Source organism: Lynx rufus, unplaced genomic scaffold (assembly GCF_022079265.1).
Source record: "Lynx rufus isolate CCGP_SWC_20201006 ecotype Redwood Valley unplaced genomic scaffold, mLynRuf1.p SCAF_13, whole genome shotgun sequence".
NCBI classification, from domain to species: domain Eukaryota; kingdom Metazoa; phylum Chordata; class Mammalia; order Carnivora; family Felidae; genus Lynx; species Lynx rufus.
In genome coordinates, this window is record NW_025814827.1 from 16,847,320 (window position 1) to 16,866,806 (window position 19,487).

A 19,487-nucleotide genomic window follows, 5' to 3' on the forward strand; every position below is an offset into this window, starting at 1 on the left:
CCTGGTAAACACACACCAGTTAGTGACACTCCACATTTTACAGATAGTCAGAGAGTCAGCGAGCAGGCTTCTTCCTCTGGGTGAGGGACTCCTATGTCTTGGTGCCGCGTCCTAAATGTGAGGAACAAACCAGGCCATTATGTGAACGTGGATATACTCCACTTCCTAGAACTTGTGTGTGAATCCACTGCTTTTTTTTTTTAATTATTTTGAGAGAGAGAGAGAGAGAGCGCATGCGTGAATGTGAGCAGGGGGAGGGGCACAGGAAAAGGGAAAGAGAATCCCAAGCAGGCTCCATGTTGTCAGCGCGGAATCATGAGATCATGTCATGAACTGTGAGATCATGACCTGAGCCGAAATCAGAAGTTGGATGTTTAAACAACTGAGCCACCCAGGCTCCCCTCCATTGCTTTTTAATAAACTGAATCATCATTAGAAACCAAATATGGGCCCAAGAAAGTCTCCGCTCAATCCTTATCTAATGGGAAATATCTCACTCATAATTTACAATAATTGTCAGGGCAAACAGTAACTTTTATCATCATCATCATCATTATTTTTGTTTTTATTTCCTAGCTGGCATATCAGCAGCTACATTCCTTCCTTTGTACAATGACGCCACACTCTGCAAGGACTGTTGCAAGTGTAATTGCTAGGTACCCCTACTTGTTTAAAATGTTCCTGTTTTTAGTACGGGAACAAAAAGAAGTTGCCCACCCAAAAAGAAGCCAACAGAAGAGAAGGAAGCTGACTCTTGTTGAGGGCATATCCTGACAAGCCAGGAGTTTGCCATCTGAGGAAAATGGCCCTCCTCAAACAGATAGGGAAGCCCCCATCGCTGTGCTTCCTCCTCCCAGCACGAATGGCGGCCAGTCCTGCCCATTCCCTCCCAGTCAGGAGTGGGAGGAAGAAGCAAAGGGGTCAAGGTTATTTGCGCCAGAAACACAATTCATGGTCTTGCAATCGTAGCACCGTAGTTTGTGGTCTGAAGGTCACTTTCAGCCTCTGCTTCTGGGAACATTGTCTAGGATTGTAAAATGATAATCATTTCCCACTGTGTTCCCCACTTGTTCCCTGTCCACAGCTATGTTCCAAGAAAGACATCTAGAAAAGTCATGCTATGATTAAATTCTGATGTCCCTGTAGATAAACAGAAAACAGTTTCTGTTCCACTGTGGGGAACTTTCAATCTTCCCTGGGGTAGGGTGAGAGCCCATGCATCCATGTTTGGTTTCCAGTTTCCCTGATAAAGTTCTCACCCTGTGTTAGAACTGCCCAGACCGGCCCTACCCCAGCCCTAGCCCAACCCTAGCACAGCTTTCATTTACCTATCAGGTGCGTTCTGGTCTTGTCCTTGACAATCCAAGCAGGTCAGTTGTCCCCCAAAGGTTCTGATTGCTCCCACCCTTTCCAGCTACCATTCCTCCCTCCCTCTACCTCCTCTGAATTTTTTTTTTGGGGGGGTAGGGCGGGGAGGCAGTTATGGGGGAAGAGGAAGGAGAAAGGCATAGTAAGGTGGGGGGTGTTAAAGACAGAAAAGTTACAGTTAGAGACCTTGGGCAATTTACAGTTTTTTCATCAGTAAAATAGAGATGATAATACACAGTATGGGAGATGATTGTGAAAGTTAAATGGGTTCACATATCATTGCCTGGGGGAAGAAGGGACACCGAGGTGAAGGGGGGAAAAGGTATTTGTGACCAAATGGATATAGGAAATACATCAAATAAAAAATAATTTGAGTGTTTTAGTCTTTGATACTAAGAGAAAGTCATCATTAACAAAGATTATAGGTCTTTTTAATGATGAAATCAGTTTTGGAGACAGTCTATCCTTCTGTGGCCATCTTAAACTTAACAGGTGGAAATATCCAGTCAAGTCACTGGGGAGGCCATGTGGAGAAACCGTGATGTCTGAATGAATTCATAATCATAGAGAGTTGGGTTCACTCATTGCCTTTACTGTAAACTAATTGGGAAGTCAGTTTGTGTCTACATAGCATGGGAATGTCAACCCCTCTCTCGTAGAGTTGATTGCAATAGTAAGAGGAGCGGCCACAACAAATCAGATGGCTGATTGCTTTGCTTCTGGTAACTGCCCAGTCTCATTGTTGGTTCCTTACCCTTTTATAGGTAGAGGTCTGGAGACCCAGACATGGGACTCTTCAGTGTCAAGGGATGTTTGAGACTATGAGAGTCAATGAACTCCACAAGGAGCCCTGTTTTATTGAGGAATAACTGCCATCAGAAGGAGGACACTGCCTCTGAAATGGGACAGATCTAGCCATCTATCACTCTGCAGTAAGACAGAAAAGACAGTTGGATAGGATACAAAGGCCAACTTGGGTTACCTTGAGAAGGCAGTTTCTGTGGAACAGTACCAACACATACACTATGACACAGAACCCGTCCACTTCTTGTCCTTTGCAGAAGTTAAATAACAGCTTGTTACTACCCCTTCTGTATTATTAAACTGTGCTTACATTTTTCAAAAAGAAAATAAAATTTTTGGCCTCTTTTAAGTAGGTGAATGTTTATTGGGGTTAAAAGGAAACAAACATACCTAACAGTTAGTTACTCTGAGGCCTTAGTTTTCTATGCAGAATAATTTTTGTGAGTGCCCAGAAGAATGATCAAGAAAAGAAGGGAGGGCAGAGGCAGGGCAGGAGTGGCCGGGAATCTTCATGTGGTTGGAAGTAGACTGTGGCCATTTGATTGAGATCCAGTGAGTCATGCTGCAGCCAGTGCCTTTTCTCTCTTTCTGCTTTGCCACAAGGGGAAGAAGTGTGGTGAGGTCTGTGGTAGTTTTGTAGAACTGATGCTGCATGTGGTTCTGCAGAAGCCAAATATATCCTATAAACAGTCCCTCTGTAAGGCAGCACGGATGCTAAGGCTTCCAGAGGTCTTTTCTGGAGCTTGAGCCCATGGCACTGATACACCTTTCCTATGGTAGGTCTTTCCTGGCTGGTTTTCAAAACTGCTTTTGCCGGAGCCTCTTAGAATTGCTCTTATGAAGGACCCATGACTCCTACAGAGAAAACGTTAAACGATTTTTATTTATTTTTTAATGTTTATTTATTTTTGAGGGAGAGAGAGAGAGAGCACAAGCGAGGAGGAGCAGAGAGAGGGAAATGGAGAATCCCAGGCAGGCTCAGCACTGCTAGCACAGAGACTGATGTGGGGCTCACGCTCGCGAGTTGTGAGATCCTGAACTGAACAGAAATCAAGAGTCAGACGTTTGACTGAGCCACCCACGTGCCCCAAATTATACAATTTTTAAAAGTGAAATTTAAAATGGTATTTATCTGGTTTCCTTCCACCTCCCTTCTCTTGAAGAACCTTTTCTCATTCCAGTTTTGACATCTGAACATGTGGCCTTTCTAGATAACCCTTATTCAGAATTTTTCTCTCCTTTATCTAAACTCCCCAAAAAGCGAACTCCCAGGAAGGGGGCAGGAACTGTCTCACTCAGGTCAATGCTCACCACACTTGTGCAGCACATGACATCTTCAGTAGGATGCATGAAGGTTGTGAAGGGAAGGAAGGGTCTTCTTGTATCTTGTCATGTCTCGTTTGCCATTATCTCATATGTATTAGATTCTTGCCCTAGTGAATGTAGATTATAATGGATAGCCCTCCTTGTCTCGTCTTCTCTGGCAATTCAACATATTTTAGATCCACTACCAATGGCACCTTCTCCAGGAAATTATTTCTGTCTTTCCTCGGACCAAAAAGTCTTCCACCTTCCTGAAACACCCATTTGACATGTGTTTACATATTGACTGTTGCGTGAATTACTTCCGTCAATTGCTAGGTGTCCTTCAATGGACGTGAGGTTCCCAAGTGCAACCACCGTGGTGCTCCCATCTGCAGGACTTGGCACATAGCTAAACATATGGGGGATCCCACTACAGAAGTGCCGAGTGAAAGAAGTCCTGCAGGCCTCAGGGTGTTCAGAGGCCACCCCTGGTGTTAGGTTGTAAACCCAGTAAACCTACAAGGGCTATAGCTTCATCTCTCCAAGGAGGCCACGGGGCTGGATGAGGTCCTCCTGTCCACAGCACGTTCTGTAATCATGTTCAGGCTGTCTTATCCATTTCCTTGTTTATATAGCAGTGATCAGCCATCAAAACGTAGCTTATCTAGGGGGGCCCGAGTGACTCAGTTAGTTGAGTGTTCAGCTCAGGTCATGATCTCACAGTTCATAGGTTCGAGCCCCGCATCTAGCTCTGTGCTGAAGCTTGGAGCCTGGAGCCTGGAGCCTGCTTCAGATTCTGTGTCTCCCTCTCTCTCTGCCCCTCCCCCCGCTGGTGCGCTTGCTCTCTCTCACTCAAAAATAAATGAACATTAAAAAAAATTTTTTTTAATGTAGCTTATGTTCTGAATCTTGGAGGCCAATATTACATTGACAGTGATAAGTTTTTGGAGGGAGAATGATTTAGATGATTTGAGAAATTACAATATGACCTAGCCATTGTGTGATACATATTGCTTCTGCTTCTGAGCTCTGTCATATAATTTGCAAAACAAATCCAGAAAGTTTCTCTTCCATTGCTTATTTTATTGTTACTTCTACAAAACGATAAGGTTGAGGAATTATTGGAGACTATTGAATCACTTATTGTGTTATACTCTAGATACTCTTCGGCACTTGATGTGTGTTTTTTTTATTCAATCCTTACAGCGACTCTATGGAGTGGGTCTTAATTTCTCCCATTTTACAAATGAGAAAAGAGAAGCTTCCGTGATACAGTGAGCCTGGATGACTTTTCCCCACTTCTCTTAGTTTGTAGGTGGCCAACCTGCAATGTGAATCCAGAGCTATTGCTAAAAAATCTTTGTTCTGCTCGTTCTGCTTCATTTGATATGAAGAAGATATGGGAACTTAGTGATTTTTTTTTTTTTTTTACACTGGGAGAAAATAAACCATCCTAAGAACTGTGTGTTTTATGTTCACAGGGAAGCAAAGGTGCCTACCGGTACCACTGGCAGAGCCACAATGTTAAGCACAGTGGTGTGGATGACATGGTCCTGCTCTCCAAGATCACAGAGAATGCCATCGTGGAGAATCTAAAGAAGAGATACATGGATGACTACATTTTTGTATCCTTTATGAGCTTCTTTGGGCTTTTCTGAGTAAGATGACCATATCCCCAGGAAAAGGTGGCTGGTTCCTAGGGTGAGAAGATCCATCTGAAATTCTGAATGGACACGAGGTCCTCGAGTCATTTTCACCATTTCAGAACGCGGTTTTGTTCTTTTCTGCCCCTTCGTTGAGGTTGTGGGAAGGGCACAGGTGATGCTAAATCATCTTCCTGGCATTTCACAAAATAAAGATGCAGCCAGTATTCGTCTGTTTCAATCGATGGCACTGTACCTTTGACGTGCTTTAGCCAGGCACGTGGCATCTAAAACCTCCGCCGTTCCTAGGGAAAGTCCAGGTCTGCAGAGAATTCTGGCCATAGATCTCCTTAATTGCAAAGCAGACAGTTCAGTCCGGACCTAAAAGGTTTTAAAAAGATTGCCTCATGCAAAAAATATGCAATTTTGCCAGTTTTTCTGCATTCTTATGTTTACTAATGGAAACATGAGATGGGAAGATCAACTATTGAAAATGCCTGACATTCTTGCGTTGTTCTTTATGTTTCAATTTTAGCTTGCCAGATGCCATTTTTTATAGGGCTTTAAAAAATTCAGAATGGAAATTTGATTTAAATGTGTGTTGGCTTCATTATACACAGAGAACTGTGATATTTGCCTAAGTTCCTACAGGATTCGATGTTGTTTGGTGCAACTGTACAAACATCTCTTCATGAAACGTTTGGAGAGTTGGTTGTAGATGTGTAAAGATCGGTGGAAATCTATATGACAGCACCAGAAGGTTCAACTGTGGTGCACTTGGTGACTTCTGAAGCCATTGTGTTATGGAGGACCAGTGATGGGGGAGTGTTTACGCCTGCTGTTGCATACATTTTAGATTTTAAACCCCAAAGCTTGAGGAGGTATAGATTTCTGTAGCTTCTGTTTGTTATTTATACCACTCGTGTGACTATTAGTTAAAAACATCCATACATATGCAACAATACTTTTGCAGGGATTGTTTGTCTCCTCATCGGTGAGTGGGGAGTTCAACGCACCAGGTCTTTAACCAGCAGTACTAATGAACAAAACTATTCCGAGACACTTGGATGGCTCTGACCGATACTGGGCCATTTCTTATTTACCACAGGAAATCTTACCAAATGTCGGGATCGTTAAAACCCTAAACCCCTGCTTTTTAAGCATTAGCAGATATATTTGGATTCGTTAGCTACGTTAATAATAGCATCTTGATGGGAGAGGCAGCCTACCGCCTGCAAATGAAATCTGCCCACTGCCCATTTTGTAGCAGAGGTCTTCTTGGAATGTAGCCACGCTCATGCTTTTACTTATTGTCTGTGCCTGCTTTTGTGCTACAAAAGCAGAGGCGAGCGGTTGCACCAGGACCATATGACCTAAAATAATTACTTTCTGGCCCTTTAGAGAAAACAGTTTGCTGACTGCTAGACATCTCTGCAGAGTTTGCTTTAATTGTATGGAAACAGTTGTATTCAGTGGGAAGTTTTCATTTTATTTGGTCAAAAAATTGACATATGCTGACTTTAATCTGGGCTTATCATCATGATAACACTTCTGTGTGCAAGTCCCGTGCCCCCTGAGAACTGGCAGGTGATTAAGAGTTGGGTGCAGGACGTGGTTCTGGACTGCCTGGCTTCGAACCTTACTCCGCATGGGCCTGGTGACCTGATGCGAGTTTTGGGATCTGTGTGCCTTGATTTCTTCACCTGTGAAATGGGGGTGGTAATGAAATCTCCCACCTGAGCATAATGAAATCTCCCAGATGAGCCTATTGTAGGGCTAAATGAAATAATGAACGCAGTAAGTAACAGAAAGCATTAGTTATTACCATATACTAAGGCAAGTGTGTATGTTCCTTCCGTATTTCTGAGTTATGTTCCAAAAATTCAACTTTAAAGTTGCTTATTGAAAATTCAAACGCATTTTACCATAGAAAGTGTTTTAAATGGGAGATTGGTTTATCGACAAGCCCATTAAAGGAGAATTTCCACTGAATATAGTTGAGCAAATTATTTTCCATGTTCTTAGTACATGAGCTTAGCTTATTATGTTATTTACATAGAAACATGGTTGTTTGAAAAGCTGAGTAAGAAAAAAAATGATGTTAGTGGTTATCAGCAGCCAGTCTATCGTCAAACTGGACAGACTCACCCTTCTCCGTATAAAGATCATTTACCCCTAAAACACCAGAAACTCTTTGAGGATGGGAATTTTGTTTCATATATCTTCTTAAAAATAAAAACAAAAACTCTTTAAAGCAATACGTTCATTTAATATGACTTATAAAATGCAGTCAACCAGAAAGGAGATTGTCATCTATAATCCCACCATAACCTCTTGGTGTATAATTTTCAACTTAACATATATATTAACATATATCTGCATGTCTAACGTATAAACGTTTGTGTGTGTGTATGCATGCTTTCTTGTTAATTTTAACAGAAATAGCATCATCTTGCCTCATATATTTCTTAGTTTCCTGCATAATTCTTGGCATGGTGCATTGTATTAAGTATTCATTGAAAATCTGTTAACTATCAAGACTTGCTTTTTATATTCAGACAGCAGAATTTTTAAATGACTCACACAGAGGGGGCTGATTACAAGCCTTTGAATTGATGTCTTTGAATCAATGGCTGACTAATCGTGTGTTCTACCAAGGAAATGAGTTAGTTGACCATTAATGGCTTCGTGTTTTAGAAATCTCTACCCACTCAATACACGAGAAACTCAGCATCCGTGTGCTTTCCATCAAGAGCACAGAGCAGCTTTCGACTTTGAGGAAGCTTGAGGATTCTTTTGGATGTTTATGACGTCATAGCGAGTGTCTAACTGCAGATCTTTTCCTCTGTTAAGTGATAAAAGCATCCTTTATCAGTTCAGTGCTATGGGAATATTATTATGATAGAGTAACATTATTTTAAATAAGAGGATTTCTTCCCTCTCTCTCCTAAGCTTAATAGTTAAGGCAAGAAGAGATTCAATTTCATGTTAAGTTATAAAATTGCTTCTTTTGCCTCCTCTACATCTAATACCAGCACATTGTTTTGTATTGAAGGTCAGCGTTTGGAACAATCAATCGTTAATGCATTCAGGCTGAATGCACATTTCTTTGTTCTACATTAGGAAAAAAAAATCTACTTAGAAAATGCAAACACTGTTTACCAATAAAACCCCATAATTTTCAGCTATTTATCCTAAGACAAGGAAGGTTTAATTTACCATCCGTTTTTTTCCTGAATGTTGCCACACTTCTTAAAATTACATTCTAAAATATATGAGGAAAACACCGCAGTATTCGCTCTTGTGCTTGGCGAGACATCATTTATAGCCACTTTGCTGATGAAAATAGTTCCTGTGCAAAGCGCTCCCCGCTCATTTGCTCCAACTTTCTCCCAACTTGTTTTTACTCAAAGACCACACTCAAGTGTGTTTGGCATTTTCAGCCCTTGAATTGGTTGAGACTTTTGTGTCAGAGCAACTGGAGCCCAAGGCAGTGCAGTAGTTCCGAGGTTTGGCCCTTGGCAGTGAGCTCACACGGAGGGGGCTGCGTGCTGCGGTGACAGCCTGCTGCGGTGACAGCATGCTGCGGTGACATGGATGTTGGTCTGGTGGCCTGAGCCAGAGGCTCAAGTTCCACGTATGTGGCTTCAGGAAGTCACCTCACCTCCCTGTTCTCTTCAGTGATATATCCAGGGAAGTCAACTAGATCAGTGTGGGTGGTTTTGCAAATTCACTTGCTATTAAAAAAAAAAATTTTTTTTTAAGTTAAAACTCAACTTTGTCTATAAGACCCTTAAAAAAAAACTTACAGAACCTGTGCTATCATCACATTTCATAAAAAAAAAAAAGAATATTTTAGGGGGCACCTGGCTGTCTCAGCCAGTAAGACATGGGACCCTTGATCCCAAGGTCATGAGTTTGAATCCCATGTTGGGTATAGAGATTACTTAAAAATAAAGTTAATAAAAAAAAAAAAAAAAGAATGTTTTAACACCCCAGAAGTAGAAAGGAAATTATCTACAAGTAAAAAACAATCCTATATAGTCAATGTATTGAGCTTCATAAAAGATTCAAGGCGTGTTTGTCTTTCTGTCATCCTTGCTGCAGAACAGTGAAAACTCATGGATCCACAAGTGTTTGGAAACCAATCAATTAAAGATCTATTGGATCTCATCTGTCTTGTACATTCTGTTGGATAAGAGGATGTTTATTTTATTTTTGTCTGGTTAGTATGTGTGTGTATATAGTATCATAGCCTCATGTCTCCATACATTTTAAAAATTAACCTTGGGCCACACCTTCACAACCATAAATTATGTGGGTGGAGACAGGTTACATTCTGATTCTGCTGAGCAGCTTTTTCCAAAGGCACACCTGAATTATGTAGTAGAGAGTGGGAGTGAGTATTTGAGTTGTCTGGGAAAGGGCCCCACCTAGTAGGAGACCTGTGATCTCAGAGAAGCAGCTGGGGTCTCTGCAGGGCAGGCCATCAGATAAACAAATTAGGCCAAATTCACACCTGGAATAACTAAATTATGTTTGTTTTCTTCAAATACTAAATTCATTCTCTTCTCTTAATTCTTTTGATTTAGTTAAGTTTGTGGCTACTTAGCCAGGCCTGACCTGCATTATTCATCTCAAACCAAACTTTATTTTTCAGGAATCTTCCCAAATAATATTGACCTTGAGAGCCCTACTGGAAGAGTGAGGGAATAGCTATAGTTTTCCCTCTTCTACTGCGTCACTGATTCAGGATTGGCCTAGAATGATCCGAAAGAGGGTTTTTTCGTGTGTCTTCTTCTTCTTCTTTTTTTATGTTTTATCTATTTTTGAGAGAGAGAGACAGAGTGCGAGCAGGGGAGAGGCAGAGAGACAAGGAGACACAGACTCTGAATTAGGCTCCAGGCTCTGAGCTGTCAGCACCGAGCCCGACATGGGGCTCAAACCCACAAACTGTGAGATCATGACCTGAGCTGAAGTTGGTCAGTTAACCAACTGAGCCACCCTGGCACCCCTTTCTGTGTCTTCTTACCAGAATTTATGTACACTACTTAGTGAAAATCAAGACATTCTAGGATGTCTTTTCACATAGCTTATTATTGAGAGTAAAAAAAGTATTGGTTCCTATAGGAGCTCTCATGCAGCCCAATACATGTTTATCAGATGGCCAAGGGCTTCGGTAGGAAGGGGTTGGTGGGGAGCTGATATTTTTAGCTTATGTCCTCAGGCTGCTCTTTCTTCTTTGTGTGTAGTGCCGATCCGTCCAGGACAGGTTGCATTCACAGCATTCCCTTTACAACTAAGGGAAGGCTCACCTTCCGCCATGCACAGATCGTACATACTTGGTCAAGTTTGTTTTCACCTTGAGTTAAATGTAGATCTAGACATCTCCTCTTCTGAAATGAGGATGGTTGTAGCAGTGCTGTATTTCTTGAAAATTGGGTTTACCATAAGGATTACTGTATTTTTGGGGCACCTGGGTGGCTCAGTCGGTTAGTCCTCTGACTCCTGATTTCAGCTCAGGTTGTGGTCTCACAGTTCATGGGTTTGTGAGTTGGAGCTCTGTGTGGGGCTCCACACTGGTGGTGCAGAGCCTGCTTGGGTTTCTCTCTCTCTCTGTCTCTCTCTCTCTCTCTCTCCTTCTCTCCCCCCCCACCCCAGATAAATAAATAAACTTAAAAAAAAAAAAAAAGAATTACTATATTTGTTTAGCATGAGACTCAGAATGAAGGCCAAACCACATTCACTGAGTTTTGATTTAGTTCCTACCATGTGGAAAGGATACTTAAAAAAAAAAAAATCAACTAAGGGTTATATAATTTCGAGTCCCCAAAGAATCACAGAATCTAAAGTTATAAGAGATCATAGAGCCCTCTAACTGAACCCCCATCCATCCTGCATGAAATTCTTGTGCTACCAACTTAGGATTGCCAGATAAAATACAGGATGTATGGTTAAACTTGAGTTTGAGATAAATAACAAATTACTTTTTAGTATAAATGTGTCTGAAGAATTGCTTGGGGCATGCCTATTGGGGGGGAAATATATATACATATGTAAAACAAATTATTCGTTGTTTATCTGAACTTCAAATTTAACTGGGTGTTTGTATTTTATTTATTGTATCTGGCAATGCTACCAGTAGTAATAACAATATTAACAATAGCAACAATACTTGCTAACTTAGAAAAACATTATAGCTTATTGATTAAGATTGTGTACTCTAGAACCAGACTGCCTGGGTTTGAATCATAGCTCTGCCACTTACTAGCTTGTGACTTTGAGCAAGTTTTTAAATTTCTCTATGCCTCAGTTTCCTCATTGTAAAATAGGAGTGAAAGAGTGATAGGGTTGTTGTTAGGAGTTTAATTAGTACTGTGTAAGTGCAAATGTGTTTGTGTTCGATCAGTGTTCATATTACCAACGTTTACTGGCTCTTCGTTACAACATCATGGGCGTTTCTTATCTGCTTAATAATTTTAATAATAAATCAATCTGTTCTCAGTTTTGCCTCAAAAACAAGTAGACCGCTAGTAATCTGTCGTTGGCTTCACCTGGCTTTGGCACTTGGAACCACATTTGCTCTCGGCCATTCTTCCATGATTCTTTAGTGATTTTCAGTTAGGATTTCACCATTTCATTCCCTTTTGCTCTTAGTGCCAAGAATTGCCCTCTGAGTAGTACTGGTTGCATCTGGGTGTGCTCTTTTTTTTTTTTATTTATTTATTTTTTAATTTTTTTTTCAACGTTTTTATTTATTTTTGGGACAGACAGAGACAGAGCATGAATTGGGGAGGGGCAGAGAGAGAGGGAGACACAGAATCGGAAACAGGCTCCAGGCTCCGAGCCATCAGCCCAGAGCCTGACGCAGGGCTCGAACTCACGGACCGCGAGATCGTGACCTGGCTGAAGTCGGACGCTTAACCGACTGCGCCACCCAGGCGCCCCTGGGTGTGCTCTTAAAACAGCCCTGTCTTCTCTCCTACTCTTTCATGGTCAGCCCTTTCAAGCCTGAAGATCTTTCTGGTCAGTGAAAAGGGGAGCAGAATGGCAATGGAACCATTCCATATGTTCACCTTCACATGCAAATGTTAATTTTCAAATATTATCTGATCTATCCCACACTTGGCTCATTTGTGTTCAATAATAACACCAAAGCCGTGTCTCAAATACATTAATATGCGACAGAAGAAGCATCTCAAGGTATACAAATTAAGGAAAGTGCTGAACTTTCTATACTGTTTGTTTTAATGTTTTATTTATTTTTGAGAGAGAGAGCTCATGAGCAAGGGAAGGGTAGAGAAAGAGGGAGAGAGAGGATCCAAAGTGGGCTCTGCACTGTCAACACAGAGCCGGTTGAGGGGCTCGAACTCCCAAACTGCGAGATCATGACCTGAGCCGAAGTCGGACTTTCAACTGACTGAGCTACCCAGGTGCCCCTATTCTGTTTCTTTAATTGTCGTAATAAGCCTATCAGGTAGGTGCTATTGTACGCCATCACCCATTAGCCACAGCTTAGAGATGTGACCTGCCCAAGGTCAGAGTAGAACCGGGTTATCTGACTGGATTCCCTGTGCTACTCTGTTTGACACCCAGGTCCTATCATATAAATATATAAATGCCCCCTTGGGGGAGGAAATGTCATCACTTTACACCTTTAACTGCGAAATTTCCAAACATTTTGAAATCCTTGATTAAAATAAATAATTTTGAATATGTGTATTTTTTTTAATGTTTATTTTTGAGGAGGGGGGGGAAGGGCAGACAGAGAGGGAGAGAGAGGATCTGAAGCAGGTGGACAGCACAGAGCCCAATGCAGGGCTCGAACCCACGAATGATGACCGACTGAGCCACCCAGGCACTTCAAGTATGTGTATCTTGTCGTGTTTGTTGTTGTTTTCTCTTTTTTTGAAAATAATTTTTATTTTCCTCTAAGAGGGCAGAGAGTTTGATCTCTTCTATTTTGTTCATTGCTGTATCCCCAGTATCCAGAACAGTGCCTGGCATATTGTAGATGCCCAATTCAAACTAGTCAATTATTGAATAAATAAATGGAAATATTTTTATGTTATAATAATACTTCATGTATTTGGGCACATTATAATGTGTTGTATAAAACAGTTAAGAGTCAGTATGAACACTTTCTCTTCTGAAAGGCCTTCCTAGATTCCCCATGTAGAAATAATACCTTTTTTCCCTAAACCTAATCTGTGTGGGGTTGTAATTTTCTGCTCCAAATAATGTCATATAGCTATAACTCAGTTCGCCATAGCTTCTAAGGAGTAGGACTGTTCAGTTCATCGTGTATCTATTTGTTAAATGAGTAAGTAAATACATTTTTAGTATACCTAAGAGATATGAAAGTTCCAGGAAAAAATACTATTCGAGAAAAGTAATGATACTTGCTCCTTTCACTTCTAGGTCACTTCTGTTTTGTTTGTTTTGTTTTGTTTTGTTTTGTTTTGTTTTGTTTTGTTTTGCTTCCTAGCCATACCTGTCCCCTGTCTTAAAAGGATGTGCTTCAATTCATTTAAAATAATGGTTTCTTTTAGTAGCACCTTGGTAATTTATCTCATTACTCTTTCTGGAGAGGATCAGCACCCGAGCTAGTTGGTAATTGCTTTTGTCTTTATTTGTAATCTTTTAGAAAACAGGTATTTGAGCTTTTTGTTTGGACAGTCATTATGAATTCCTGATAACATCTGGTTACTTAATTTGAAAAGTGTGTAGCTGTGAAGATTAATGCTGGACCTTAACTGGATATAAATTCAGACATATATAGGATCCGTATTAATCTCAGTCAACCCTTTCAAGCAGATGCCATATTTTGGGGAAAAGGAAATTGAAATGTACCAAGGAGCGGTAAGTAACATGCCACATAAATTACTGTAGTGTTTGGGGCTTTTATGACGCATGGGTAGTTTTTCTTGAAGTTGGTAATACATTTGCATTTTCTTATTATGAATTATTTATTGGGGAAGCTCAAGTAGGTGACAGTGTTTGATTTTTAATGTGCTGCTGGTTAGAATGCAGCTCAAAAAAGCGTAGGGCTATCTAATATAGTACTATTATATACAAACTAGTCAAATAGGATGTAGGACCTATAGCGTGTGTCGGGGGCAGCAGGGGGGGAATTCCTCTTTCCACACAGGCCACAAAATTCTCCGGACTAAAAAATCAGTAATGGGTAAAAAATAAATAGGGCGATGAGAACCAGTCTCTCCAAATCAGAACCTTAGTTAAGCTGTGGCTATGAATGGAACATGAAAAATGAATCTTTTCATCATTTCTTTATTAATGTGCCTCTGGTCCCTATTCAGATCCAGCTCCATAGCCATTTTCGTTGTGTGTGATGAAAATAGAAACTGTAATTCTAATTAATATATTTCCTTACGGGATTCAGTATTTCCCCAGGCCTCTCCTTCTCTGCATCTTTTTCCTTCCTTCTTTCCTCCGCAGCAGAAGCACGAGAGCGTTCATTAATCCTGACCCCTGGAAAACAAACAAAAGAGAGCCCACACAAATTCATCAGTTGAAGTGGAAGGCAATTTACCCAGAGCAAGAGCCCACCCCATTGTTGCCAGATGAATGGTACTGGTAGCTGGAGCCCAAGGAGGCTGCCACGCGAAAGACCTTTGATAATGCTGCCTTTATGGGAGCCCAGCACAAGGGAAACACTGTCAACAGAGGCTAGCCCTGCCCTGGCGCCCTGATCAGCGGGGCCCTGGGGGCAGCAGGCACGGAGCTGGCTTGGCATTCTCAATCCTGGCCAAGGCCAAGGCGGGGCGGGTGCAAGTGCTGTGCATTCACGTTGTTTCTTTCCAGTTCTCGGAAAAGCATTGCTACATGAGTCCCTCTTACACCATTTATCTTTTAAAGAGTTCTCTTTAAAGAAATGCCCTAGAATTGTAAAAAGTGTATTTATTTTTAACTGCGAATGGTCAGAGTGTTGTGAAATTGGTATTTGCTGAATGCCTGGTACTGTGGTAGCTGCAGCAATAATAAAACACCCCCCGGGTGCTGACTGTGTATCACTGTCCAACCCCATTTCACAGATGAGCAATCCTCTTTCACAGATGAAGAAACTAAGGCTCAGAGAAGTTAAGTACTCAGATCTGTTGAGTATTGGACAATATTATCCCTACTTTAGAGATGGGACCAGTGAGGGGTAAAACAGAGTCTAAATGTCTTCTCACTGGATCTGCCATGCTCACTGTTTGATGTTAGGTGGTCTTAAATGCAAGGAAAGTTCTTCAGCTTTGTACCACATGAAGTATTTTCCTTTTTAGTAATATTTGAGGTAGTGGTGTTAAACTCCAAGAAACTGAAGAAAGTGGAACTGAAGTTGTCCTGACACCATGAATTTCTTGGTGAATTTGTATTTCTGCATAGCTAAGCTAGCCCATGAGAGGAAAGCAGAGTACCCCGGGGAGGAAATATCGAGATGTGGTAGGATTTTTTTCATCTATTGAGATGAAACAGACTGGTCAAACCAGTTCATCCCTTTAAAGGACTATACCTCTTGCCCTCTCATGGGAAATGTTGGGTTCTCTCCTCATTCAGAGATAGTTTCACTTAATTTCGTCTAGGGTTCCAGAGTCTCTGCCTTACCTCTTAGAAAAAAAATTATGTAGGGATTTAGAATTCTAGTAAAAGTCAGATCCAGGTTTTTAGTAGGCCTCTCTTGAGACCTGTGGCCCAGGTGTCTTCAGAAACATTTAGAAATGGAAGGTCGTCTGCAGAGGCGTGTCAGGTGGAAGGGTGTGGTGCTGGAGCATCTGAAGATGTGGTTCACTTCTGAAGGCTGAGTCACACACTTTGGAGACAGAAGAGTCCTTCCCAAGCCCATCTCCATTTTGTTAGGTGTAACTCCTGATGACCTAGGCAAGCTTAGGAATTCTTGTGTTATGCAACCCTTAAGACTGGAACTTTACAGTGGCGAATTCATTTCTGAGACCAGGAAAAGAAACGCTAATGTGTTGCTCTATCTGACCATGGTTTTGTTTTCGTTTTGTTTTTGCTTCTCTAGGCTCAGTATGAAAACCCACCACATATCTATGCTCTCGCAGATAATATGTACAGAAACATGATCATTGACAGAGAGAACCAGTGTGTCATCATCAGGTATGGGAAAGAACCTTATGAGGGCGTGAGACCATGCCGAAGTTAGCATTCTGTCAAGGAACAGTGCTTTTTCAATAGCTGTTGGGGTCAGAGGCTGGTTTAGGTACCTGGGTAACCAGCAGGCGATCTGCTTTGTCTTGGGTTATTTTATAACTCCACATCATAAAAGCTTTGTGTTTTCAGGGGATTGTGGTTCATACTTCGGTTGCTTAAGGCGTTAAGGCTTTAGGGCACGTGATTCCAGCCTGACCTCTCTCTGATTGTCACTGGGCTCTGAGCTAACATCATAAAATATCTCCCCTCCCATTTGACTGCCTTCCCTCTGTATTGGAGACCCTTTATGTTGTAGGTACAATAAGCGTGTTTCACTATTTTGTCGGCTGGAGTCCCTACGTCCCTCTTTTTCTTTTCCTTAATAACTGAGTAGTTCACATTTGAACTTGTTTTAGTATCCTTTGTCATCGACTTTTAATCTTCTGAGGGCATCACTGGCAAACACCAGCCTTAAGTGTCTGTGGCTCCATTTCAAAATCCTTTCAACCTTTTAGCCAATTCTGTGTCTTCGCTGGGTTGAAGTGCTTTTACCATTTTGTTTACTATTATGAACATTTTCAAACATATGGAGAACGTAAGCATCCATGTTCCCATCACTTAGAACTTGACAGTTGTTAACATTTTGTCATATTTGCCTTCATCTCTTTAGAATTTTATGTATTTTTTTTAATTAAAAAATTTTTTTTAACGTTTATTTAGTTTTGAGAGGCAGAGAGATTCAGAGGATGAGCAGGGGAGGGGCAGAGAGAGAGGGAGACACAGAATCTGAAGCAGGCTCCAGGCTCTGAGCTGACAGCACAGAGCCCGATGTGGGGCATGAACTCACCAACCATGAGATCACGGCCTGAGCCAAAGTCGGACGCTTAACTGACTGAGCCACCCAGGCGCCCCCTATATATATTCATTTTTGACAGAGAGAGAGAGAGAGAGGGACAGAGAGAGAGAATACGAACAGGGGAGGGACAGAGAGAGAGGGAGACCCAGAGTCTAAAACAGGCTCCAGGGCTCTGAACTGTCAGCACCAGAGTCCAACGCAGGGCTCAAACTCACAAGCTGTGAGATCATAACGTGAGCCCAAGTCAGACACTTAACCAACTGAGCCACCCAGGTGCCCCAGTTCTTCTATTTTTTTAACCGAAGCACTTTAAAAAATTTTTGAGTTCTGAATATTTACAAACATAGACAAAATGAGAAAGAGTATTATAATAATTTCCTGTGGATCTATCACCCAGCTTATACAGATGTTCCTATATGGCTAATCCTCTTTTACCTTGTCCTTCATCCTGCCCCCACTTGGTTATTGAAAGCATATCCTAGGTAGCAAATTATTTCACTTGTCACTGATTTAAGATGTGCCTCTAAACTATCGTTCTTATCATAATTGATAAATGAATAATTCTTTTAATATATCTAATATTATCAGTATTCCAATTCCATGTCTGTCTTACAAATTCTCTTTTTTAGTTGGTTTATTTTTACTCAGGTTCCAAACAAGGCTCACACATGGCACTGGGTTATATGTGTCTCAAGTCTCCTAATCATTAACGGTTTTCTCTTATTCTTTTTGTTTTCTTGGCATTTACTTGTTAAAGAAAACATTGCTCCCCTGCAGAATTTTCCACAGTCTGGGATTAGCTGGTTGTATACCATGACGTTCCTCTGTCCCCAATATTTCATGTAAATCTCTATTTAGATCTAAAAGCTTGATCAGGTTCAGATTTAATGTTTTGGCAAAAATGTTTCATCCATGATGCCATGCCCTTAATGCTTGTTGGTCTCTCTTCATGTGATGTTCAGATTACCAGTGGGTCCATCCATTATAGATTCTCATTTCACATCATGGTTTCATTTGTGGTTGAAAAGCAGTTATTTTCTAATTCTGTTATTCCTTCCACATTTATTGCTGGAATTATTTAGTTACCCTAAAATACAATTTATGTGGGAAAACTAGATACAAAGCTTGATTTGTTGTCTTTATTTACCGATTTTCAAAGCAATGAGTTGATGCCCTAGCAACCTCCCAGGATAAAGTGTTATTTTCAGTATCATTCCAAACTAGTAGATTTTAAATATCTTGTCTGTTTACTTACATTGCAGTTTTTCTTTGGGGCTCAAATGGTCCTGTTTTTGGCCATTGGGAGCCCTTTGTATTGGCTCCTGTGTCCTTTGACATGACCCCAGTTGTCTTTGATAGTTTTCTTATCTAAGACATCAGGCTCTCAGGGCTCCTGGCTGGCTTAGTTGGTGGAGTGTGCGACTCTTGATCTCAGGGTTGTAAGTTCAAGCCCCATGTTGGCTGCAGAGATTACTAAAAATAAAATCTTAAAAAAAAAAAAAAAATGATGTCAGGCTCTCTTGTACGTTTTCTCCTGATCCCTAGAGTCAACCATTTCACCAAAAAGTCCTGGTTCATTTTACTGGAAGATGGTACTTAGAGACCATCATTCTAGTCATTAAGACTGCTAACAGGCAAAGAAAAAGAACTTTTTTTAAGAAAAACAATGAAACATGAGTTCATACTGATAATTTCCAGTTCATTTTTAAGATTATAGGATTTTTACTTCTCTGGTTTTTATATTTGTACCTCATTTTTTCTTATGCTGAAAATCTTTGTTCCTGGTGACATTATCACAATTATTTGCTTTATACTGTGTATGTAAAAAGTATAAATATAAGTGAGTAAACATATATAATGGGTAAAACACATAAGTAGTTTTGTTAATGCTTTAAAATAACTACCAATATTATTAATAGCAAAACTGAGTTCACTTTAAAATTTGTTTGTTATTCTTTTTGTCCTTCAGATGTACGGGCAAAATACTGAGTTTTAAAAGTCAATTAAAAGAATCTATTTCTGTGTCTTTTGTGCCAGTCTAACCTAACAGTTAGGTTCATTTATTTTATTTTGGATTTTAGTGGTTTAAAAATTTTAATTTTAATTTTGTTTTATAATTACATAAAACATTTACATGATTCTGAAGTGAAAACTATAAAGCAAAAACACTGAAGCATTTCAAGGGTAAATACAGACTTCAAGTATTTCAAGGTAAATACAGACTTCATGACATTTTGCCTCTAAATATTTCCATATATATCTCTGGAAAATAAAAAACGCTTTCTTTTTTTGTACCAGGATCATTATCACAACTAAATAATTAATAATAATTTCATATCATCTAAAATTAAACA

At 40.5% G+C, this 19,487-nt stretch overlaps 1 protein-coding gene across 1 annotated transcript in view; it reads left to right on the forward strand.

Moving 5' to 3' along the window:
• The window catches only part of MYO1E (myosin IE), a 214,139-nt gene that overhangs the window by 78,814 nt on the left and 115,838 nt on the right, over positions 1-19,487 (forward strand). Inside the window, exons 2-4 of the mRNA XM_047075040.1 lie at positions 4,959-5,102; positions 13,893-13,982; positions 16,150-16,244. Coding sequence (XP_046930996.1) covers positions 4,959-5,102; positions 13,893-13,982; positions 16,150-16,244 — 329 coding nt within the window. The remainder of the gene's footprint in view (positions 1-4,958; positions 5,103-13,892; positions 13,983-16,149; positions 16,245-19,487) is intronic.